Source organism: Balaenoptera physalus (assembly GCF_965194825.1).
Source record: "Balaenoptera physalus genome assembly, chromosome: 2".
Taxonomy (NCBI): Eukaryota; Metazoa; Chordata; class Mammalia; order Artiodactyla; family Balaenopteridae; genus Balaenoptera; species Balaenoptera physalus.
In genome coordinates, this window is record NC_138883.1 from 15,673,362 (window position 1) to 15,700,498 (window position 27,137).

A 27,137-nucleotide genomic window follows, 5' to 3' on the forward strand; every position below is an offset into this window, starting at 1 on the left:
CTCTAAAACTGTGGAGTTATTTTAGGACCCATGCTATCAAGCTGCTTATGGAAGATGGGAGATTTATTGTTCGTGATTTCACTGATATTTTGTTCTTAGAAAATTATTCATGGTCTTAAATCATGTTTAAACATCCAGATTGTTGACACTACCATTTTATAAACCTAGGGTAACCACTAAACATTTTTGGGGGGCTGCATATGGCTTTCTTCCCGCCCAGTTTTATTGAGGTATAATTGACATACAGCGCTGTATAAGTTTGTGTACAGCATAATGATTTGACTTACATCACGAAATAATTATCACCATAAGTTTAGTGAATATCTATCATCTCATATAGACATAAAATTTAAGAAATAGAGAAAAAATACTTTTCTTGTGATGAGAACTCAGGATTTGCTTGTTTAACAACTTTCATATGCAACATACAGCAGTGTTAATTATATTAATCATGTTGTACATCACATCCCTAGTACTTATTTATATTATTACTGGAAGTTTGTACCTTCATCCAATTTTCTCTCCTCCCCACCCTCTGCTTCTGGTAACCACAAATCTGATCTCTTTTTCTATGAACTTTTTTGTACATTTAGGAAACGGTTATAAATAATGTCTATAGAGGTGAACAAATGGAATACTAAAAAATACTCAATGAACCTGAGAGTGGGCAGAAAAAAAAAGGGAAAAACACCTAAGAAATCATGGACAAATAGAAAACAGCTAGTAAGAAGGTAAATTTTAATGTATTTTTCATGTGAATGGTCTAAACATTAATTAAAGGACAGAGATTGTCAGATTAGATAAAAAATAAGACCCAGCTTATTCTTCTTTGCTGCTCTCAACAAGCTGATTCTGAAACGTATATGGAAAAGTAAAGGAGTTGAAATAGCCAAAATAATTCTGTCACATAAAAGCAATGTTGGAAAACACATATTGCCTAATTTGACCACTTACTATAAAGCTACAGTAATCAAGACAGGATGGTATTGGTGAAAGGATAGAACACAGATCAATGCAACAGAATAGAGTCTAGAAATAGACTCACACAAATACAATCAATGCATTTTTCATAAAATTGCAAAGGCAATTCAATGTAGAATGGATTGTCTTTTCAGCAAATGGTGCTGGAATAATTGGATGTCCATATTCAAAAAATTAACCTAGACACATATCTCATACCTTATACAAAAATTAATTCAAAAATGAATTACGAACCTAAATGTAAAACCTGAAATTATAAAACTTCTAGAAGAAAACACAGGAGAAAATTTGCCTCATTTTGGGTTTGACAGAGCATGACACCAAACTATAGCCAATGAAAGAAAAAATAATTGATAAATTGGAATTTATCAAAATTAAAAACATTTGGTCTGCAAAAGACATTCTTAAGGGAATGAAAAGATAAGCCACAGACTTGGAAACATATTTCAGATCACATGTATGATGCAGGTCTTATATACAGAATATATAAAAAACTCTTAAAACTAAGTAGTAATTAAAAATGGGCAAAAGATCTGAATATACACCTTACCAAAGAATATATAAGGATGACTCACTTCTATTGAATGGGAAAAACAGTAACTTTACTGTGGGGAAACATTGCAGACACCACCTTAACCAAATGATCAAAGTTAACATCACCAGTAACAGGTCTTGTTGATGTTATGTACCTCCTCACATGATGTGATGTGAAAGACAGTCTACCCCTATGGTATTCTTTCCCCAAATCTATAAACATAATCTAATCAGGAGAAAACACTAAAATTGAGAGACGTTCTACAAAATACATGACTGGTACTCTTTGAAAGTGGTGAGGTCACAAGATACGAGGAAAATAAAAAAACTGTCATAGAGTAAAGGAGACTGAGGGACAGGATGACCAGATGGAAGGTGGTGTCTGGGGATTGGACACCGGAACAGAAAAAGAACGTTTCTCCAGAAAAACTGGAGAAATCCCAATAAGGTGTGTTGTTTAGTTATTTGTACTGTACCAATGTTAATTTCCTAGTTTTGATAATTATGTGATGGCTATGTAAATTGTTGACATTAGGGGAAGCTGGGTGAAGGGTAGGTGGGAACTCTTTTGCAACTCTTCTGTAAGTTCAAAATTACTTTGAAATAAAAACTTAACCATGTTTATCAGGTATCATCCTAGTTTAAAGATGAGGATACTGAGGCACAGATTGATTCATTTTCCATAAACCAAATAAGTGGCATATCTGGTACGTCAAATCAGTTCTGTTCAACTCTAAAGCATGTCTTCTTTCATTAGCCAACTATCTTTGAAGTCATATATTCCCCCAAAATTTGTAAGCTTGTAGAAAGATATGACTGTATCTTTTGTTTTTGTTTCAATTCCAAGGTGGAGATGAGGTTTGATGCCTTTGTATTCCTAGCACCTAGCAGAATGAATCCTTTAGAGAATGTGTCCAACACACATTTGTTGGTTAGGATAGCATTACTCTCCTCAAGAATACGTGTTCTTCTCTTATCTTCATAGTGTCTTTTCCAAAGTCAGATTAACATGCTAGTATGGAACAACCCAACATGTTTCTCCCCATCATTCTCTAGCTCAGGGTCAGTTATTAGAGAGCAAGCAGAAGGGGAGGTCAAAGAAAAGGTGACCAGAAAGGAGGTCAGAACAGGCACATTCAGACGGAGCATCATTTACTTTCCCTGGGCTCTTGCATGCTGCATTAGTCAGAGTAAGATAACTACTGTAAAAAACCTCCCTCACCTTCCCACCCACATTTCAGGGGCCTGATATTATAGACATTTGTATTTTCTTTTTGTAAATTCCAGTTGACAGGGGTATTGATGTTAGCCAGCTGATCTTCAAACAGTCATTCAAGGATCTGGCTTCCGGACGCTTCACCATTCTTCCAAGATGACTTCATGGTTACTTGGGCATGGATCTCCAGCTGGCAGATGAGAGAAGAGAGGGGAGGATTACCCACGGAAATTTTTATGGGCCCGGCCTGGAAGTGGCCCTCATTACTTCTGTTCACATTCCATTAGCTCTGTTCTCAAGGGAGGCTGGGAAGCAGAGTCTAGCTATGTGCACAGGAAGAAGAGGTTATGGGTTTGGTTGTACACTTGTATATTGATGCCCAAACAGGAAGTCATTTGTAGGGACAGGTTGGAATTCCAGAAGTTATCACAGCAGCAACTACTAAAAATAGAACTAGTGGCAGCCAACCCTCCTCCTCGGCATTAGTCAGAGAAAATTTCTCACCTCTTAGCTGTTGCTCTGTTGTGTCATCTTCTGTTTTGCCCTCTCCATGAGCAGTGACTGACAACAAATGCATGGGCATAAACAGACATAAAAGAGAACAAAGCCACCCATGTTCCAACAAACTCCAGCTGTCAGGACACATCTCTAATACCGCAAGTACTGATCCCAAGTGTTTCTCAGAAGTGATCTCTTTAAAACAAATCAATCCAGAATGCACTTAACATTTACCATCTCCTGCTTTTATGTAGCTCTGTAGTATGAGCTCTGTGGCATTTTGTCAGACCCTTTGTTGTTGAATAATAACACGTTTGTTTGGGGAAAAAAGATGGCAAATTGGAAAGAAGAGCATGAGTCTATTGTAGCAAATATAATAGGCCCACTTTTATCCCTGGGAATGGGCTGTCATTGCAGCCTGTGTCCTTACCCATGATGCTCTCTTATACAGAGGTTAATCTTACAGTGGGGTAGACCACCATCGAAGGCTTGTCATATTGAAGAGCCTGCAAAAAACATAGGCATTGATCAAAATCAACATTTCCTCAGCTTAGCCAAGACACATGGAACACTTAGTCATTGTTTGGAAATATGGCCCAGCTTTATACACTAAGTGAGGTTTATGTGAGCTTTACAATGGAAATGTGTATGTCTTTCCAGCTGTTTTCTGAGGATATTTAACCTGCAGAAACCATTGAATTGCAGCTTGTCATATATTTACACAAAACAAATTAAAAAGCTATTTTGCACTATGTGAAATATGAAACATGCATTATATGATTTCTTTGCAAGAATGGTTATGAAGAGTCTAGATCCTAGACCATTGTGAATGCACATCAGTCCCTGACTTTTGGACCTGTTGACCCCAAGTGAATGTAACCAATAAGAATTCAGTAATATTTTGGTTCTGACCTGTCTCTCATACTGTATGTTAGCTCTCAGAACTAGTAACTAAGTTAGAATAGTGGTAATTGAGATGTGCCATTTTAAATTTTATTTATTTATTTATTATTATTATTATTATTATTTTGGCTGTGTTGGGTCTTCGTTTCTGTGCGAGGGCTTTCTCTAGTTGCGGCGAGCGGGGGCCACTCTTCATTGCGGTGCGCGGGCCTCTCACTGCCGCGGCCTCTCCTGTTGCGGAGCACAGGCTCCAGACGCGCAGGCTCAGTAGTTGTGGCTCACGGGCCCAGTTGCTCCGCGGCATGTGGGATCCTCCCAGACCAGGGCTCGATCCCTTGTCCCCCGCATTGGCAGGCAGACTCTCAACCACTGCGCCACCAGGGAAGCCCGAGATGTGCTATTTTAAACCAACACCGAACCATAGAAAATGTGAGTTACCCATGGCTAGTGATTGATAGCAATAATGATAATTATGATAATAATCTTGATAAAGTCTAAAGACACTCTAAAAATGTCAAAGGGCCAGGGAGAAAATGTCAAAAGTATAGGCATAATAATATTTTAATCAGATTATATAGAAAGATAAAGGCAGAACTTTGAGTACAATGTGCCTCCCTTGTGCCCTGGAGCTGTGTGTTCTGTTGCTGGATCTCACTCTGTTTCTATGGGCTCATGGCTCCAAGCCTGGTCAGGCTGGGTAGGGGAAGGGGGCTACCAGTTAGGTGTTACAACCAATCGGAGACTAAGAGCTTTCTAGCTGTCTGTCAACTATCATATGGTAGGACCACCCTACCATACCTGTTCACAATGAGAACATTTTAACCCTCCTGGACTAGTCAGACAGAGGGGGAGGAGCATGGACAATGTTTATTGAGCATCTATGATACGTAAGGCACCGCTTTGAATGCTAAGGGAATGACACAACCTGGTGATAGGGGTGGGTGGAGGAAGACAAGGGCTTGACCTTAGTTATCAGAAGATGTGACTTAAAATTACTTTTATGTGAGTCTGGTCTCTCCTACAATTCCCAGCCCTGCCTCAGAGTAGACTGTATATTCCTGAAGGACAGGAACCCCAGTGAGATACAGCATGATATGGGAAAACACCCTCAGCTTTCTTGTCAGATAACTTGCTCTGATTCTACTTTTATTTAACCCATTCTGAACTCCCATATTTTTGCTCTATAAAATGAGCATTAAAACAATGATCCCAAAGGGTTGTTTTCATACACATTAGATGCTCGAGGTTAGCTTCTCTTACCCTGGGATCTTGCTTATAGTGGATGCTTGATAGAGAAATGAACTGAGGACATTTCATAGAATTATACAGTGTTAAATTTGGAAGACCCTTTCAAAATCATCTATTATAGTTAAATTATCTCATTGAATTGAATTATATTTCTCCTTTTCTTAGATTTATGAATTGAAGGGAGAAGAGCTGCTACCATCAAAATATAATGACCTCTTGCCTATTAGATAGGAAAAGATAAAGAAGAGATATCCAATATTGGTGTGGGTGTAGAGAAACTTTACACTCATGCCTTGTTTATGTATACAATGGCTCAACTTTTCCAGGGTGCAGTCCTGATGATATGGACCAAACATTTAAATATATATATACCCTTTGACTTAGCAATCTCACATCTAGAAATTTATCCTGTGGAGATAATTGATCAATTGCACAAAGATGTATGTAAAAAATCTTCATTGTAGTGTTGTTCATAATACAAAAATGCTGGACACACTCTTAATATTCCTAACAAGGATATTAGTTAAATTAATTTTGGTACATCTATGTGGTAGAATATATAACAAATCTATATTAACAGGTATGGAAAGATCTTTGCAATGAATTGAGTGGGAAAGCAGGTCACAAAACATCATGCAGAATACCACTTTATTTATATAGATTTATTAAGGCATGCATGTGTCTATGCACAGAGGGATGTTGGAGGAGGGTCACCACAATTTTAAACAGTTACCTCCAGATGATTTGGGCTGATTTTTACTTTCTTCCTTATACCTTTCTAAAATGAATGGATTGTCTACTTAAGCATATATTGACTTTACAATCAGAAAAAAATCATAAAGTTATTTTCAATTTGAAGCAAAAGTCAGAAAAGTAAATATTCGTTCATATTTCACAATTTAATTGTGCTACTTGGCAGTGTCACTGTGCAGAATCCAATTTTATTTTTATTATTTAGCTGACTGACAAACCAGTTGTTTACATGGTCATAACTGTAGAAAGCCCACACTCCAATCATTCTTCTCATTTTCTCCATCTCCCATTTTGGAAGTTCTGGGACTTACCATAGATCTTTTTTTGAAATAAGGCAGTGAATAAATAAATAAATAAAATGACTCTGTCTCTCCGTAATTTTAAAGCTTACCCTATCATAAATCCCTTTTTTCCTAAATAAAAGCAGATGGTTGACTATCCTATAGTGTAAATCTGTCCTTAAATGACAACCAAACAAAACAGATATCCTGTCTTGTGATAAAAGAATTTTAAGGACTACTGGGCAAGATGCAGGATGTGTACTGTGTACTGGTCGCCATAGTTTCAACTGAGGACAGGATATTTAAGCTTATCCTTAATTTGGACAGACATGAGTCTCAGCTTTGTAGGGTTAAAAATGGTGCAAGGGTATGGGTATGTTTAGATTGAATGGGAGCTGACTATAGTAACAGCTCAAAAAAGAGGTCCCTATTTTTAATTAACCCTTTGGCTATGAACTGGAAAAAAGAAATGAATTGAGTAGATTCTCTTTAGAAAATAAAGCTGGCATTACAGAGAGAAAGCTGGTGTCTAATTATGTAGCATTTTTGAACAAAAACCCTGATATTAAAAAACCCTGAAATATATATATATATATATATATATACTTTAAAAGTCTGTTTTAAGCTTAAAAATCAGCTAGTCAGTTCCCATGGCAGTTGTACTCTTGAAGGATTCTAGATTGTAACCAATTAAACATTTTTAGCAGCTAATTTCTTTTTCTGTTTGCAAATAGCACTTTGGAGCAAGCAGGCAATGGACTCTTAATAGTTTACCCTTGGTTCTGTTATCCACATTATTTCATGTAGCATGCTACGCATAATTTTAAAAAATGCAGATGGTCTCTGTATCAAGGGCTTTAACACTGACATTAAAGGAATCCATAAAGGCTGGAAAAATAAGCATGAACTAATTTCAACTCAAGATTTCCAACCCCTCTTTTTGGAAACTGCAGAGGCTCTTTATGGGCCTCTGGTAGTTTGGAAAGTCCATCCAAATCAGAATCAGAAAGCAAAAGTTCCAGCTACAGTCCTGCCCCTGGTTGGCTCTGAGATTTGGGACAAATCACTTAATCTGCTTGAGCCCCAGTTTCCTTAACTGTAAACTCATCAACTTTGAGAATACTTGGACCAGATGAGTTGTCTACTTAAAATTTTTTTATTGTTTCTTATTTTAAAATCGTTGAATGCTTTCTTTAAATAAAACCTGGGTGGAAGCCCATTGTGAAAACCAGAAAAGTGGAGTTGCACTTGTTAATGTTGGCCAAAGGTTGGGAGTGTCCTGAGTGTTTCTCTTTCGGTTCTTCTCCAACTAATCCCTGGCCACCATTGACATATTAAGTAGGAGCCCCTAGGGCTCCTTAGAGCACCATTTGAGGACAACTGGTCCTCATAACAAAGATATATAAACGATAAATTTTAATATCTTATTCAATTTTAAAAGTCTAGGGTTCTGAGAAATCTCAAAAAATAATGTCATAAATTTTTAGAAGTTTGGACTCTCCATATTTCACCAATAAAAACAAAGCAAAGCAACTTCCAAAAGACAGGAATTATTATTTTTAACATTATGGGTTAGAAGCACTGTTGCCTTGATGCTCCTGATATTTGACCTTCAGGGACACTGATGTGAGTCCTCTCCCCAGTGTTTATTTTGTTATAACTTACAATAAAACGATTAACTGCTTGATGCGTTCCCTTTGCTGCTTTGTCTGTTTATTTTGCTGGGTAAATATCTACCCATTAACTCATCATTTCATAATTTAAAAGTTTTTATATTCTTTTGGATTTTTTATGGCTTCGCATAGCCCACGAACTCCATTATTCTGAACAATAGAATGCCACTTATAGGGATAACTTTTTTATTCTCAATGTTAATCCAGCCTCTCTCTGTATTTATGCAGAACTCTCGCTTTTACTTACAGAGGAAGTAGCAACACTGAGAAGAGCTCTGGTTGGATCAAAGACTTGTGGGTTCCTGTGGAGGAAGCTGGAGTTTGGGCTCCAAAATGATTTTTATTAAAACCTGACCATTGGTTTTTCTTTATCTACTAGATATAAACCACTACTGGGAAATAGTATGAAAAAAGACAGCACATCTTCTCAGAATTTCTTCATTATTTCAAACAGGATTTCAGGATCAGCAATGAAGACTTTATCTGATTCTTGCCTTAATGTCTCTAGTAGCTGAGATCTGCATAGGAATCAATTGTGGTATAACCTGCAGCTGGCAATCATGGGTGCTTCCAGGTGCTGTGCTACACAGATAAAATAAAGCTGAGTAAAAGTGATTTAATAATGTCATCTCTATGAGGAAAAAGTATTGTGCACACCCCCAAATGCTTAAAACTAACATTTATACTGTACCTTCCAAAACCGCTCTACCAACTATTTATAGAGAAAGCACATCAGCCAACCACCACTTGTTAAAACAGACCAAGTATTTTCAGGTTGACTGAAAGTCAACTTATCAAACATCAAGGGGACTGGTAATGGAAGGAAATGATAGGCTGGAAATGACAGGCTGGAGACAATTGACTTTTCCCTTTTTTATTTTAACCTTTAAAGTATCATATGTATTCAGAGAAATGCACATAAATGCCAGCTAGCTGAATTCTCACAACTGTAACACACTTGTGTAACTAGTGCTCATAAAGAAGCAGAATATTACCCAAAACCCCCAAGTCTTCCATTCACTGTCCTCTTTCCAGTCACTGGGATCTTGTCTTCGAATTGCATAGGTTAGTTTAGTGTGGTCTTAACTTGTCTGTAAATGAAATGGTACAATATGTACTCTTTTGTGGCTGGTTTCGTTCATGTAATTTTTTTTTTTATTTTTTATTTTTTTTATTTTTTTAAATTTTTAAAATTTTTTATTTTTTCATTTAACTTTATGTTTGTGGGACTCATCCATATTATTTATTCATCATGCTGCAGAGTATTAAATTGCGCAGCTATACAATTTACTGATCCATTCCACTGTTGGTGGTGGTGGGCGTTTTGGTAGTTTTTGGGTTTTGACTACTACAAATTGTGCTTCTAATGAACATTCTTGATCATGTCTTTTGAGTACATGTTTAGGAGTGAAATTGCTATGTCATACGACAAGCACATAATAGGTACTGCTAACTAGCTTTCCAAACGGTTGTACCAATTTACACTCTCAACAGCAGTTGATGAGAATCCTGGTTGCTGTATATACTTGCCAGCATTTGTTATTTTCTGGCAGGTGGGTAGTCGTATCATATTATGCTTTTAATTTGCATTTTCTTGATAACTAAAAAGTTGAGCACCCTTTCATACATGTATTGGTCATTTGGATAGCTTCTTTTGTGAAATGTCTGTTCAGGGTTTTTGCCCAGTTTTCAGTTGGTTGTCTATCTTTTTCTTATTGGTTTGTAGGAGTTCTTTACGGGTACTGGATAATTTCTTGATTTTCTTAGGTACAATGTGAATTTTAGTGTTCATATTTGTGCTAGGATTTTAAAAAATGTTTTCAGGTATTCTGTTTACTGTGAATCTTAGATCACTGCATATTCAGGTCTGGAAAGTTTCTAATGACACTCAGGTAGAAAAAGTAACCTTATTCCAGAACTGAAAGTTCTATATGCAATCAGCTATCCAAAAATGCATCATCATTATTTAATGACATTTTACATTCACGATCTATATTATTTTTAGTTTTTCATATCGTTTGAATCATTGCTTAAAATTGAATATGAAGATAAGAAGGATCAAAAAACACCCAAAACATGAGGCGATAATAATCTTGCTTTGAACTTATTAAAATAGACCATGAGGTCTCATTTTGGGAAACATCTATGGTGAAGTTCAGAAAAAGATTAAAAAATCCTGATTTGGGTTTCAGTCTTGCAACTTACTAGTGTTTCTTTCATTAGTCAAAATAGTTTTGAGATCATTAAATATTGGGGAGGACATTTGCCAGTTTTGGCCATCCAGTACCCTCCTTTTGGTAACAGCACCCAGTATTTTTTGCAGAGCCACTCTGATCACAGTAGGTCCAAATGTGTTGACTTTACCATCAGCTCCAGCAGAGAGCAGATGCCACTGTCTCGGTCTTGGCCAAATAAGCACCACATTTCTCAGGGCAGTCATTGGTTCAAGGACAACCATGTGACCCAACAGAACCAATGACATGTAACGAGACTGGTGCTGGGACTGCAGAGGGAAGGGAATCCTCTTCCACGCTGGAAGTGACTTTATGAGGATGTGAAGTAGAATCTCCGTGACCACCTTGCAACCTTGAAAGGAGATCCTGATGAAAACAGAGCCAGCCCAGAAAAAGTGAAGCTGAGAGATACAGAGAAATGGAATTGGAATGACATGGGAGCCCATTATATCAAGCCAATAACATCTGGACTTTTCAGTAGTGTGAGCCAGTAAATCCCCTGTCTGCTTAAGATGGGTTGGATTGTTTTTCTGACACTTGAGACCTAAAGAGCCCTAGCTGGTGTGAATACGTGGCCCTGTTGGGATTTTCAACATTACATGTGATATAAAAAGTAAGGTAATAATATGGTTTTAAGCATAGCCTTCTCTCTGCAAGTACTGTTTTAAATAATCATTTTAAAATTTAGGTACCAGGATTTAAAATTTCTTATAGAGCTTGTGCATGGAGTTAAAAGTTTATTATAGTGATAATATTTGGTTAGGATTTATTTGGTGGGGGGAGATGGGAAAAGAGAAATGTGTGCCCCTGTCTATGGTCATGAAGAATCACTGTGCTTCATGAGAGTGCTTCCCAGACAACTGTCCTTAGACCTCTTCTATCAGAATTCTTTGGGGAGTTTGTTACAAACACACATTTTGGGACTCCACCCCTGGAGATCCGGGTCCTAAATATGGGATGGTGCCTAAAAATCTGTATTTTTAAACAAACTCCAAGACTGGGGAACCATTGCTTTATTACAGTACTTCCCTGCAAATCCTGGGGCACTGATGCCTCCTGTGTGTATTCTTCCAGGAATTCTGAAGCAGCAAGGGAAGAAACTAAGTGGAAGAGAAAACTTAGAGAAAGGACAGAGAGATGCAGACCAGCTGTTAGAGAAACATAATTGCTAAAAGATTGAAGATCGCTGGGGCAGAGTCATGGGAGAGAAGAGAAACTTTATATTAATATTATTTTTAAAGAATCGGAGTTTTCTAGAAATAAAAATAAATTGATTTGGGAATGTGAAGGTGCATGTGTATTCCTTTTCCCTCCCTGGATGCTTCAATTACGAGGGAGAGAATGAAGAGAAGGTGGTTCCAGCTCTCTTCCCTGTGACATTGTTGAGTCAAAGTATGTCAATGTGTTCCACATACATTGGTCTTTGTATGGAGCCACAAAGAAGGCATCAACTCCATTTTCTATTTAGAAGTTGATACAATAGATGAAAAACAGCGATTATTAGTCTTCTCCAGGTTAAAATTTTCTAAATCCTTCAACTCTATTATCATATCCACCATATATACTAAAATATAAAGGGTTAATTCAAGGACACGTGTTGATTTCAAATGCAGTTTTGTATGTGAAAAGACTCCAGGCTCAATTCTTATATGATAGAACAAATGCCCAATTAATGATTACTGAAATCACTTAGTTTGTAAGTCTGGCACTAGGAAGAAGAGCTAACCCATCTCTTACAACCCCAGGAGTATTACATTACAATTGACTGTCATCAGTTATATTTATATTTTAGTTATACTTTAATGAAGGAAACGTAATTTGAACTACATTCTATCTGAATCCATGTAATAATGAGCTGTGAATTTGGGACTTCAGATTTGCATATTATATTGTATTTAATATTGCAGAATTATTTTTAAAAATTAAGATAAAATTAAAATAAAGCTGGATTGAACAAACTGTGGGAGCTGTCTTTCTAGTTATGCTACTTTGTGTTCTGCTTTAAAATGTAAGCAAAACAGGTTATTGTCAGTGTCAAAATAGAAAAGTATTTTTCTCCTAACCAAACTCAAGTCCTTCAATTTAACAATTGGCTCAAATCTCTTTTTTGGTGCACAAATTGACATTTACTGACTTTCTTGACCAAACCACAATAAGAAGTCTTACATATAACCACAAGATACATAAATTTTACTTCCTCATCTACCAGATGAATGTATTTACTATTGTGGTTACTCTGCATCTGGCAGCACACTATTTAGCAATCTCAACAGCTTAACTGTCTTAGTTAAGTTACAGTGGAAAACAGCATGGACTTGGAATCTCACCTGGACCCTGCTACTAACCAAGTGAATTACTTTGGTAAATGTCAGGCCACTCTGGCCCTCTGTTTCCTCCTCTATTATAAAGGGGGCTGAAACCAGTGATGCATCTATAGATATTAGAGTGAATGGGTCTAGGATTCACTTATAGACACTGGCTCCCAGGAGACACAGACAAGGAAATAGTACACTTATGTCTTCTGGCTAGAACCCCATCCCCCCAAAGAAATAAACTAATAACTAAAACAAAATTCATGACTTTTAACAACACAAGACAAAACAAAACGAACAAACCCCATTGGGTTCCCCATCCTTTGGAGGATGTTAAGGAGCCAATTCCTTATTCTGAAAACTGGTACATGAAGAGAAAGAACTGAGCATCTTTTGGGTCTCTCTTGTATGGATTATACCTCAAGGTAATCAAATAGTTTATGAGGAAAAGTTCTTCTTTATACAATACCTCAAGGTAATCAAATAGTTTATGAGGAAAAGTTCTTCTTTATACAATAGTCCCAGCTAATAAATGCAAAAAGAGCAATAGAATTAGAATATCATAATTTTCAACCCCAAATGATGATTCTAGGCAATGATCAGGAATGAATGTTAAACAATTAGGGGAAAAGCTATTGGGAAACTTCATAATGGTTAGATCAGGTTGACGACACCTGAAACCATTGATCAATTTCAGCGTCACACAAAAAGACATGGGGGCATTAACGTGATCCAATGCAAATCCAAAACCTCACTTATGAAGTATTCTTGCCAAAATTATTGAAGCTGACTCTGCTCAAGATCTAATTTCTAGTTTATAGGAAACATGGGAGACAGGAAACTATTGAAGACACTCAGGAATGGATTAAAATCCAAGGAATTCTACTGTTCAAATGACCTGACCTGGTTTCTTCAACAAATAAATTAGAAAGAAAAAGAAAAGGAGGAAAGAGAACTCATAGATTAAGAGACAAGAGATATATGAACCAGCTGCAGAATGCAGATCTTGCTTGGATTCTATTTCAAACAAGCCAACTGAAAAAAGAAACCATATATGAGACAGTGGGGGCAAATTTGAATACTGACTAGATATCTGATATTATTAGGAATATTTTGTTAAGTTTTAGGTGATATATGGCATTTTGCTTATGATGAAAAGGCGTTATTATCTTTTAGAGATATATTAGGAAGTATTTTTAGATGGAATAATACGATGACTAGGATTTGCTTCAAAACAATACAGCTGCAGAGTGATGTGTGGAAGTGCAGATGAAACTGGGTTGGCTGCGTGTTGATGATTATTGAAACTGGGTTTGGGGAACATGAAGGTGCATTTTATTACTCTCTCTGTTTTTGTTTTTTTTTTAAATGTTATTATTATTTTTTTAAAATATTTTATTTATTTATTTATTTATTTATTTATCTATGGCTGTGTTGGGTCTTCATTTCTGTGCAAGGGCTTTCTCCAGTTGCGGCAAGTGGGGGCCACTCTTCATCGCAGTGCGCGGGCCTCTCACTATCGCGGCCTCTCTCGCCGCGGAGCACAGGCTCCAGACGCGCAGGCTCAGCAATTGTGGCTCACGGGCCCAGTCGCTCCGCGGCATGCGGGATCCTCCCAGACCAGGGCTCGAACCCGTGTCCCCTGCATTGGCAGGCAGACTCCCAACCACTGCGCCACCAGGGAAGCCCACTCTCTCTGTTTTTGGGTATGTTTGAAAGTTTCCATAGTTAAACATTTTTCTAAATGGGAAAGAGTAATGAACACTTTGTGTTAATTCATTAAATTGTATGCTTATGGTTTATATCTGTGTTTTTATTAGTTTCTTGTTGTTGTCCTAACAAATTACCACAAACTGGGTTGCAGCAACAGAAATGTATTCTCTCACAGTTCTGGAGTCTAGAAGTCTGAAATCCAGCAGGGCTGTGCTCCCTCCAGGGCTTCTAGTGAAGAATCCATCCTTTGCCTCGTCCAGCTTTCGGTGGCTGCTAGCATTGCTTAACTTGTAGCTGCATCACTCTGGTCTCTGCCTCCACGGTCATACTGTCTTCTCTTCTGTCTGTAATCTCCCTCTGCTTCATCCTTATAAGGACATTTGTCATTGGATTTAGGGCCCACTCAGATAACCTTGGATGATCGCATCTCAAGATCCTTAATTTAATTACACCTGCAAATACCCTTTTCCCAAATAAGGTAACATTCACAAATTCCTAGGATTGGGATGTGGATATATCTTATCTTTTTAGGAGTCACCATGCAACCCACTATAATGACATACTTCAATAAAAAGACTTGAAAACTAATAGCCAAGAAGAGAGATTTAGTCTTTCTAAATTTGATATTAAGGAATCACTGTCAGAGTCATCCCTAATTTCAAATGTGTGAGACACCCTTGACTTCTTCCTTTCTACCTTACCACATAGGTAAGTCTTGTCATTTCTACTTCCAAAATTTAAATCAAATCTTTCTATTTCTTTCCATCCTACACTCTTAATGCCTTAATCTCATCTATCATATTCTACAATGGTCTCCTTTCTGATCTTCCTGGCTTCTAATCTTGCCTCACTTCATTTCATTCGCTACAGAGAAGCCAGAGTAACTAAAAGCAAAAGAAAACAAAAACTTCGTAAATCTAATCATTGCCCCTTCTTTGCTCTGTCTCTGAAATGGTGGTCCCTTGCTTCCAGAGTAAAATCCAAAGTCTTTACCAAGGTTTCAAAGCTGGGAGTAATTCAGACCCTAGCTCTTTGTCTACACTTCTCCGGGGCCATTCACTTTCTTGACCACAACTGTCCAGCCCCACTGGCCTCCCTTTAGTATCTTAAACATGCCACAGCCAATTACACCAAATGTAGATCCCTAAGAAGGAGAAACTAGGCAGTCTTTACCACTAGAATTCTATGGAAAATTGAATGCATTGTTATTTTAAAAACAGATTCAGTAATTTATTTTGCATACAGATACATTGGAAAACATGGAAACAAAATGTAAATACTCTCTCCCTACCTTCCCAACTATCCTATCCTATAGGATAATGACATGTTGGTTTGCGTCCTTTTAGAATTCATGTTTAAATACCATAAATACGTGCTTATATATCTTGGTAACCCGCTTTTCCTAATTAACAATGAATTGAGAATCTGTTTTCATGTTATTAATTATATAGCTTCATCATTATTTTTTAGGCTTTTCATCCGTATTTTCAAATCACCCTACCAAAGACTTGTACCAATTTGCATTCCCACCAGCAGTGCATGAATGTGCTCATTTTCGCCACATCCCTGGAAATCTTTTTAATCTCTGCCAACCTGAGGGATGAAAAACAGCATCCCATTGTTGTTTCAATTTGCATTTCTTGGATGGTAGTGGAGTTGAACGTTTTTGCTTCTGATACTGCTTACCTGTAGTTCTTCATAATTGTGTAATTGAAAGTATTTGCTTACATTTTAAAAAGAAATGGCAAATTATCTAAGGAAGAGTTGTGTAAGCCACTCAGCACTGCATTGCAGTGAGTCTACCACCATGCCCTGGTGTACAGTTCTATCAATGTCTCAAAGCTGTTCACTCTCATGTACCTGAGGATAGAGCCTGGGCTTTATAGCTCTCATCAGGGAAGTCTTTGTTTTCTTCTTGTAAGACGTGAGACATAGAAAATCACCCATGATCAGTTTTAAAAGCCTGTTCCTTGTATTTTCTCAAAATACATATGGGGAAATAAAGAGGAAATTATAGATTTAGTATCTAAGTTTCAGAATGTGGCCCAACAATTTGGACTTGTCACTGTCTAGGTTTTGATCATCTTTAGGTTTCAGCTTGGAGTTCAAATAACTTTATGCATCAGAATATTCAGTAATCATTTTTCCTGTTATATTAATTTAATTTAATTTTAATATTTATTTATTTATTTGGTTGTACCGGGTCTTAGTTGTGGCAGGTGGGCTCCTCAGTTGTGGCATGCATGTGGGATCTAGTTCTCCCACCAGGGACTGAACCCAGGCCCCCTGCATTGGGAGCTCGGAGTCTTATCCACTGTGTCACCAGGGAAGTCCCCCTATTATATTAATTTTAAAGAGAAGGTCAGAGGAAAGCATAGGGAAACAGTACCTGACATTGGCACCCATTCTCTACATTTCTTTTGGACAGGCTCTTTTATGTTGCATCTCTGAAAAAAATACGAGCAAAAATTTCACGGTACCATGTCTGATATGACCTTGTAAATTTTCAAATGTACCACAAGCTTGCTCATGTGGTGATATCAAGCATTACAGCAAGAGTACTTTTAACTGTCCAAGGTCCTGAAATCTCACATATTTTTATCCTACAGTCCTGTGTATTATTTTGAACTCCAAGTGACTGTCCATCATTCCATACTTATGACCTCTTTCATGTATGTTTAAAGTTATTACTTTTGAATGTGGATCAATAGACTGAATAGAGCAATTTTGTATGTGATAGAGTGCCATATGTTTTAAGAGCTACTCTTCTAAAAATAAATAAATAAAGCATCAAATCAAACAAATGTGCTTATGGTTGTGATTGTGAGACCCAGTAACTTCTAAACAAAGCCAAAAGTATAAACCAATATGACCCAAACCACAGGTAGAGTTGAGACCTAACTGCAAATGGAAATCCTAAAGAAAGAGGTGATCAGATCAGACCATCAGGAATATGAATAAATAGTATGGCAAAATACATTTAAAAAATCAGAAGTGCTAAACATAACATCTAAAAAATCTGTAAGATACAAGGGACATGTGGAAATAATGTTTTGTTTTAATGGCAAACATGGAGGGCCAAGGAACAGGATGTGCCATTTCAAGGGAAGGAAGGGGTGACAGTGGAAAGACACACAGTTTGTACTATTTACAAAAAAAATCTAGTCTTTGACAAAAACAAAGGTCAGCTGTGGTCAGATATGTGGCTCATGCACCACTCTGTGACAGGAGAAGAAAAGTCAAACCGGACCAAGGGAGGAAGTGTCAGTATTTATTGAGTGATTGAGCACTTTAGGTAGTCTTATGAAATAGGCTCAGGGCGGAGAGAAAAATAAATTGAGAAAAGATGGTTCCTTCCTTTCTTAGAGAGATGGAGCAGACATATAGAAAGAAAGGACTCAGAAGCTCAGAGTTTAACCCTTTCATTGAACAACAGAGGCTCAGAAAGGCTAAGTGAATTGCTCAAGGTCATACAGCTTACTAGTGACAGGGGGGCTAGAAATGAGTGGCTCTGCTCTCCATCACAGTGGACTTTCCACTCTATGACAGTTGTCTCATCTATGAAACTTAGCACTTATATAAACAAGCATGCACTAGAGTTAGACACAGAAAACTAGAGAAATTGGGCAGTAAAAATGAAAGGATGATAAAGTGAATGGTATGGGGGGGAACTGTGAGTCAAGGGACACACGCCTGGTTTGATAAAAGTTTTAAGGAGAAGAAGACTACTGACCAAGATGCAAGAAGAAGACAGAGGTGTTGATAGGTCCAAAGTTACCTATATGAAGGGAGCCCCGTAAACCATATGCAAGCATATGGGACCAGTCAAAGAAAAGGTTGGAGAAATGCGTTCACCAAGTAAAGGACAAAGGTGTCATACGTGCTTGATTAACCAGAATGCTTCTGAAATGAGCAGTTGTGGATAACTGAAATTTCAGATATGTAACTTTTTTTCCCCACAATCCCCAACTCCCTCCATGGTTGAAGTGTTAAGTCAAATACATTAGTCCATTTTATGAGGCCACTTGAGGCCACTCAGGAGATTTCTGTTCCTGTCCTAACTCTACCATGGACTAGCTGTTTGGCCTCGGAAAGTCACCTTACCTCTCAGGACCTCATCACCATACCTGTAACACAAAGGGTTCCAGGATGTCAAAGACTCCCAGATTTTGCATGAAAGAGTCACCAGGGGCTCTTATTAAAGAAATAAATCCCCAGTCCTTAGACCCACTGAAACAGGATCTCAAGAAGCAGCAGTTGGACCATGGAATCTGCTTCATGTCACCTGGCGAGTTGGAAAGCTCTCACCACATGATCTCTAAAATCCCTTCTATTATTATTATTTTTTAACATCTTTATTGGAGTATAATTGCTTTACAATGGTGTGTTAGTTTCTGTTTTATAACGAAGTGAATCAGCTATACATATACATATATCCCCACATCTCCTCCCTCTTGCATCTCCCTCCCACCCTCCCGATCCCACCCCTCTAGGTGGACACAAAGCATGGAGCTGATCTCCCTGTGCTATGCGGCTGCTTCCCACTAGCAATCTATTTTACATTTGGTAGATATATAAGTCCATGCCACTCTCTCACTTTGTCCCAGCTTACCCTTCCTCCTCCCCGTGTCCTCAAGTCCATTCTCTATGCCTGCGTCTTTATTCCTGTCCTGCCCCTAGGTTCTTCAGAACCATTTTTTTTTTTTTTTTAGATTCCATATATATGTGTTAGCATACGGTATTTGTTTTTCTCTTTCTGACTTACTTCATTCTCTAGGTCCATCCACCTCACTACAAATAACTCAATTTCGTTTCTTTTTATGGCTGAGTAATATTCCATTGTATATATGTGCCACATCTTCTTTATCCATTCATCTGTCAATGGACACTTTGGTCGCTTCCATGTCCTGGCTATTGTAAAGAGAGCTGCAATGAACATTGTGGTACACGACTCTTTTTGAATTATGGTTTTCTCAGGGTATATGCCCAGTAGTGGGATTGCTGGGTCATATGGTAGCTCTATTTTTAGTTTTTTAAGGAACCTCCATACTGTTCTCCATAGTGGCTGTATCAATTTACATTCCCACCCACAGTGCAAGAGGGTTCCCTTTTCTCCACACCCTCTCCAGCATTTATTGTTTGTAGATTTTTTGATGATGGCCGTTCTGACTGGTGTGAGGTGATACCTCATTGCAGTTTTGATTTGCATTTCTCTGATGATTAGTGATGCTGAGCTTCCTTTCATGTGTTTGTTGGCAATCTGTATATCTTCTTTGGAGTATTGATTACATTCTATGATTCAGCTTTCTAACTGGAATAAGCTCAAAATTTCTAAAGCAATTGCATCTGTGTTTGATGGACTGGAATCACTGAGAATATCAGATACATTATAAGAACCTGTAGCTTTCCATGGGGAAAGCGCAGAAGAATGGATAAATGCACTAACTCCGGGTTACCCTCTTTTGAATATAAAATTTAATAGATGAGGGACTTCCCTGGTGGCGCAGTGATTAAGAATCTGCCTGCCAATGCAGGGGACACGGGTTCAAGCCCTGGTCCAGGAAGATCCCACATGCCGTGGAGCAACTAAGCCCATGCACTGCAACTACTGAGCCTGTGCTCTAGAGCCCATGAGACACAACTACTGAGCCCCCGTGCCACAACTACTGAAGCCCATGCACCTACAGTCCGAGCTCCACAACAAGAGAAGCCACCGCAATGAGAAGGAAGAGTAGCCCCCACTTGCCCCAACTAGAGAAAGCCTGCGCAGCAACAAAGACCGAACACAGCCAAAAAAAAAAAAAAAAAAAAAATTAATAGATGAGCTCTCTGATGTCAGCTTCTAAAATTCTATTTGCCAGAAAAAAATCTCTATAACCAATGTGTCTGTATTACAAATAAAAGTCTTGGCACCAAAGAAGAAAGCAATAGATGATGCTATCTTCTAGGGAGAGAGTAGAGGAAAGCGAAACATCACTGTAAGTGTAAGAACTTCGCATCATCTCAGTAGCTTTCCCAATAAAATAACAAGTTGCCCAGCTGGTCAGAGGTAGAGTGTGGATCTTCCTCCCTGATGTTTTAGAATTAAATCTATTATTTCCATCATTCATGGCTCAAAAGCAACGGAGGCATCACTATAATATTAAGTTCAAACTTAATTTTATCTATTTCAAGAAAGAACATGGTTACGATGTTGCAGAGCTATGATATTTTGGTCTTCTACAAACTGAGACAAATAAGGCAAACAAGAGAAGCTGAAAATGTCTAATGACAAACATAATAATATATTTTTCTCCTACCAAACTAATCTAAAATTAATTTTAATTCATGTGTGACAAAGTACTTAATTTTTTTTCCCAAAAATTGATCTTGAGTAATTGGAACCCATCATATACTCCTGTTCATTGTATCCATCTATGTATTTTATATAGAGGGCAAGAGCATACAGTTGTGTGTGGTTTGTGCACTGCATATGGGCACGAGGCTGATGGGTGAGTGGGGGCTGAAATCCATTCCAAGTTCTGGATACACTACTGGGCTTCCTGGTTTCAGTATGTCTTCCCCAACCCCCATCATGTACTCCCAAGGAGTGTCTTCTGGCTTGAACAAAGGTACTGTCTGAAAATCAAGCCAATGCCATGGTGCTTTTTCCACTGGAGCGAGTACCTTTCTCTAGCTGCCATATAAGCTAGTAGGGACCTTGTTTATACAGGCTAATTATCAGGTAGGATAGCAGTGTCCATCTAGACTTGAAGCGACCTTGTTTATATACCAGCAAATGTAATATTTGACTCTTCCAGGATGCTGCTGGGGGCAGATTTAACTTAGTAAGTTCAGATGAGCCAAGATTTTACAGTGGTGTGATGGATAGTGGGGTAATAATTGATGGTGGTTTTCTAAAAATGTTGCATTCTTTCGAACTAAAGGTTATGGTCACTTACTTTTTGGAACCTGATGATACAGCTCTTTGGAACCTCTTCTTGAAAAATAATGCCCCATTTTGCAAATAAACGAAACAGAATGATCTTCCATAAGAGATACAATAAGACTCCTAGAAATTAGTTGTCAGCTTAACTTTGATTCCTGATGAAAAGAGTGGTGCATATCATTAATTATTTCGCAGGTCCAAGTGGGTCAATATTTCAGTGTGTGTCAGAAGCATTAGAGAGCTATTTTAAATGACATCAGAATCTAAACATAGTAGTACTGCATAAACTGGACAGAGATCCTCTTTTCTATGATCAGCATTATTAATCGACCACTGAAAGAGTAGAGTAGCCCAGCAACATCGTGTGGTTGTGGAGAACTGGGTAAGACCTAGCAAAGTCCAAGTAATACCAACAAGACTGCTTATCTGACTAAATACTTTAAGATGGCCATGCACTTGGTGCGACTTCAGGGACATAACAAAGGCTTTCCCACCTCCCTCCCTGCTCACCTCTTCTCCAGCACTTCATTTATTTGTTTGATGATGCTAATGATCTAAGATTCATAGTCACTACTTTGGCTTAAAGGTTCACCTGCTGTTAAAATGCAAATAGTTCTGGGATGGGAAGAACATTCATTAGCTCTTTCAGAGAGCAAAGAGAGCACACTTTGATAGGGTGAAGAATGTAAGGGACCCAGAAGGCGGGGAGATGCCAAGGAGACAGGGAAAAGGTAGAGACAGTTTCAGCTGCAATTTCAAGTGGAACTGACTCTACTCCAGAGATCAAAATCACTTTATGTAACTAGCTCTGCATAAGGAATGGTACTTTGACTTAGAGATGGGTGGGGGCCTGCTTTGATTTCTATTTCCATCTTTAACTAGCCATGTTTACTTGGATAAGCCACTAGCCCCTCCAAGTTCCAATTTCCTCCTCAACAAATATTTAAGTACCTAATACATGTCAGGCATTGTTTTAAATGAAATCATGATGATAAGAGTACCCATCTTCTAGGATTGTTATGGGAAATAAATGGGGTGATCTTAAAAAGTGCTTGCTATGGGCCTGGCATAGAGTAAGAAGAACCTTATGGAGCCAGTAATCATAACAATGATCCCTTATATCTGTGAATCCCTGCACATTTTACAAAGCACCTTCACATTTATTATCCCCTTAAGTGACCTTGTAGGTGGAACTAGCCAGATACTTAGTGTCCCATTTTATAGATGAAGAAACTGAATGAAACTTGGCACAATTCACTTGCTTAGTTGTACTTCCTACTGAAGAGGATTGGTGTCAGTTGGCCAAATACTTTGTACTCATTACTTATGCCTATTTTATAGCTGGAGAAACTCAGGAAGGCTAAGAGAGATTTTGATTTTCTTTTCTGACACTTGTAGTGAAAAAGATGCTTTTAAGAAAAGTATGAGTTGGCCAAAGGCTTGAATGTCTTGGTAAAGGGGTGAAAAAAATTACTTGACATGAAGAAGAGGCTGTTGCACAATTTAATCTCTAATGGTTAAAAGTTATTGCAAGGGTCTTGCTGCTCTTCATCCTCACTTAAGTATTGAAAAACTTAAGGAAGGAAGAGATTTAGATTGGAAGTAAGAAAAGATTTGACCTCACCAAAGTTTCTTAAATTTGGGGGAAACCTATCAACACAGAATTTGGAATCTCTTTCACTAGCTGTGTGTAGAAATCTTGGATGGTCATATAAATTGGAATCCTATTCAGAGGTGGAAAGGTGAACTAGGAAGTATCTTGAAATGACCTCTTCCAAATCTGGTTCTATGATTCAGCAAACATTTAGATGACTTAGTGGTAGGAGAGGAAAGTTCTAACACTACATTTGTTCCAATCATTTTCAACCAAACAAATACTTGCTTCAAAAGCAGCAAAAATGAAATGAATATATTTCAAACATTCCCACTGGACCCTGAGACTATGTCCCATTCCTTACTGAGCAAAACTTTTCCCGTGAGTCAGACTATCCCAAGTCTTTCATTGGCTGGTTGGGAGAAGCGTCTGTCAATATTTGGAGACAGTAGATCCTTCTAAAGGATTTTCAACTCTTTGCCAAGCTTAAAGGTTCTGGGAATAAGACTCGCCCATAAATAAACAGGTTATTTGAAAGCATGCATGCCTTCCACATGCCTTGAATTTTGATTCACATTAAAACCTTCCTAGAATGACATGAAAATTATTCATTATGGTGTGTAACCTTGCTGAGTTCTTGTTTTTGAATTCAGTAAAACACCATATGTGCCTGTCAACTTTGTGTGGATGTGTGAAAACACTCATTCATCCCTGAAACATGGACTACTGGGGGATGAGAAACAAATACAACTTCTTTGACTAAGGCTAGGGCTGAGTCTAGGGGAGAAACTTGAGTGAGCAGGGATATAGCTGCCTTCTATTCCATGGATATTGGCAGAGACACTGAATTCAACTAGAAGGTGCTGAGTTATTTTAACGACCTGCTGTGGTCAGGAAATTGTTTGCTTTTCCCTTTGACTCAAGTTATCTTTAACTACATCATGACATTAAACATTACCAGAAAGCAAATGAATTTGGACTCTTAAAAAAAAAAAATCAATGTCATAAAAAAAAAAAAATGGATGGAGTTTTCTAGAATAAAATGCACTAAGTAGAAATAACATCCAAATGATCTTTGATTGGATTCCCAAGACTATGGTTTTTATCAGACAACTATAGCTTTTATGCATGTTTGAAGATTTTCAAAATAAAAATTTGAGGGGAAAACCAAAAAAAAGTCCAGCTTCATCTCTTTAAAGAAATTACCTGGGATTATGCTTTGGTGTTAATTCAGAGAGAGGGAATCACCTTAAAACTTGTTTCACAATAAGCAGGATTCTAGCTCTGCACATTTTTAGTAAAATGTTTGGCACAATGCCTTATGGGACCTTAAATAATATTTTCTTAAAATTTAAAATAGTCCTGGGTATGTAATATACAGCATGGTGACTAGAGTTAATAATACTGTATTGTATATTTAAAAGTTGCTAAGAGAGATGATCTTAAAAATTCTCATCACAAGAAAAAAATTTTGTAACTATGTGTGGTGATGCATGTTAACTAGACTTCTTGTGGTAATCTTTTCACAATACATACCAATCAATATAGAATCATTATGTTGTACACCTGACTAATATAATGTTATATATCAATTATATCTCAATAAAAAAATTTCAAAGTAGAGAAACTTACAAGGGAAGCAGAGGTAGTTCCTGGTTATGAAATGTGTTCATCAGCCTGGTGCTTTAATTACAACTTCTTTGGCGTTCATAGTATGTTGTCTTCATTAATCCCCAATCGGAGGTTTGAGTCACATAAATAAATCTGCAGGATTTACCCATACAGAGTTTATTATTGAGCAGTATGATACATGACACCCCCTTGCCCTTTAGTTGCTGATGTATCTCCAGCTTTTCCAAGGCAAAAGCAGAGCCTAAGATTAGAGCAACATATACTTAAGGGTGTGTTTTTGCAGATGCTGGTTGGGACATGAAGACAAATGTAGGAATGATTAAATGTTGAGAACAAAGTGGAAACTTCGCTGAGGAAAGACAACATTTCTGGTAGGAGAAGTTTAACTTTAATGCATAATCCTGTCAGTTTTACCACTGAGTGGGTCTACACAGGGTGGGTGTGTGCGTGCGGGAATATCTTCACAAAAATGACCTGGACATTTCTCTGCAGTTCTTTTGAGAAGAGGACTGACTTGCAGGTGTCTTGGGAATGAGAAAGGTCATGCAAGATTGGGTTTTCATCTGGACCTCAAGGCGGAATGGTGAAACCAAAGGGAAACAATCCAAGGCAGATGAACGAATTCGAAGTAGATTCTAATCAGATCTGTCCTCCTCCCCCTTCTGTTTGCCGAACCAACACTAAGCAGGATTTCCCAAGCTGCTCCATCGCTCCCTGCGATTCGCTGTCCCGGACTCGCTCCGGCCTCACCCCGATCCCGCGTTCACCTCGCCTCTGGCAGAGCTGTTCTTTGCCAGTCATTCGGAGACGCTGACTCCCCACGTGCCAGGCAGCCTCCGTCCGCCCTCACACCCATCCCGGGCTGCGGCGTGGGGAGGGGGTAAAGGAGCCACCAACTCGCGGGAAACTTTCTCTCGCGGGAAATGACTGGGGTTTCCCGGCTTCCTCAGCCCTTCCGCGCCGGGCCCCACGGCACTCAATAAAGTGGTGCCACAACTATTGCAGGTTCTGAGCTGCAGAGACCCGGGCGGCCCGCAGAAGCTCGTCCCCGGCAGGGAACGGCGCCCTTTACCACCGAATGAGCCCAGGACGCGGTGGCCGCCAGCCCGGGGCTGCTGGCGGGGCTCGGCGGGTGCGGCGAGACTTAGCGCCAGGATGCTTTGTTTTCCTGCCGCAGGAGCCCGAGGCGGTCTCTTTCCACCAGACTTAACCCTCCCGCAGCAACAGCCATGAAAGTTGCGGAGGCACAGAAGGAGAGGGAACCGCTCCGCGCGGCATCTGTTTTGGATGTTTTTTCTCTACACAGACCACTTTTTTCCTCGTTCTTGGGGTAAGTGTAATCAAGTCTGTAATAACCAAGAGGTAGAACTGAAGGCGATGGAAGGGAATTGCGGAGCACAAACGGTTAATGTGCTAAGATGTTTTTCTTGGGAGGGGGCTCCCCTCCCTGCCCCCTCCCTTTCCGAACCTCCTCCCCCGAGTCACCCTCCCTTTCCCCCATCCTCCGCCCCACGTCCATTCCAAATACGTAATTTAGGAGTTGGGCTTGATTTCAGGCACGTTAGGGGAGGGAGTGCTGGGATTAGCTAATTAATTAATTTTGGTAGATTTTTTTTCCCCCCACAAACTCGTTTTTGTCCACATTCTGAGAAGGGAGAAAAACTGGAGGTGAGGGAAGCCCCAGAGGTTGGGGACGGGAAAGGGGGGAGTGATTTAGCAGAGAGATGATCCTAAGAGCCGATGACTAGTGCAAGTCATCAGGAACTCCAGAGCCCTGATTCTGCTCCAAATCGCCTGCCCCCCCAAGTAATCATCTTGCTGATGCTTTTCTGGGCAAGGTTCTCCAGGGGCCAAATAACTTCTGACAAAAACCTGCAAACTGTCTTGCACACAAGGGATGCTCAATAAATGTTTCTTGATTGGCTGAATGATGTACCGTAAGCTGCATTTCGTGCCATGGGAATTTGCCTTGGACAGTGAACTAATTCCCTGATGTAGACCCCAGGGCACTAAGTTAGTCCAATTCATTTTGCAAAGGAGGCGGATCTGGAGTATTAGAAAATACTGTACTCAGATCTTCATTACCCAAAAGTACCCATGTGACAGCTTCAAGGTCAGATTCATGGGTCCAGGGACCAGATGAGCTCACCTGGGTTTGAATCTCTGTGCTGTGACCTTGGGCGTGTTCCTTTACCTCTGTGAGCCTTGCTCTTCTCATCTGCAAAATGAGGCCAGTTGGAGCTTCCTCTCTGCCATATAAGGAAGATGAATGGAGAGAAGCATGAGAAGGTGAAAGGGCAGTTGATAGATGTCAGTCTTGCCTCCCCATCCTCAGAGGATTCAGGAGAGAGGGTATCCTTCTCTGTGGAGACCTCTCTCTGACTCTGATGCAGGTAATAACATTGCATTGCAGTGACTGGGCTGGCACCTTTCTGCCTGTGAGCAGTGGAGGAGGAGTGAAGCTCTGAAGGCTTCCGTAGGAGCTTGGAAGCAGCTTCCTTTGGGTTTTGGAGTAGAATTTACATATATACTGGTGTCTCTGGGGGCATGGCTCGAGAAGCGGTCATTCTTTGTTTTATTTCCAAGTCTCATCCATCCTCTCAGCCTTCTAGTAGAGAGAAGCAAAGTGTGGAAACA

The 27,137-nt window shown here is 39.0% G+C and overlaps 1 protein-coding gene and 1 long non-coding RNA gene across 3 annotated transcripts in view; one reads left to right on the top strand and one right to left on the bottom strand.

Moving 5' to 3' along the window:
- Positions 1-158: 158 nt before the first annotated feature.
- Positions 159-26,737, bottom strand: LOC309655787. 2 transcript variants are annotated; one of them, XR_014260992.1, is made up of 3 exons: positions 26,650-26,737; positions 24,501-24,632; positions 159-3,735 (listed from the first exon to the last, which is right to left on the bottom strand). It is a non-coding gene; the product is annotated as an uncharacterized lncRNA (long non-coding RNA). The 2 variants fall into 2 exon arrangements; XR_014260993.1 differs by having other exon boundaries at positions 24,501-25,846; positions 26,650-26,734.
- The window catches only part of KCNK10 (potassium two pore domain channel subfamily K member 10), a 165,671-nt gene continuing 164,288 nt past the window's right edge, over positions 25,755-27,137 (top strand). The window contains exon 1 of the mRNA XM_082451345.1: positions 25,755-25,830. Within this exon, the coding sequence (XP_082307471.1) occupies positions 25,788-25,830 (43 nt within the window). The 5' untranslated portion in view covers positions 25,755-25,787. The remainder of the gene's footprint in view (positions 25,831-27,137) is intronic.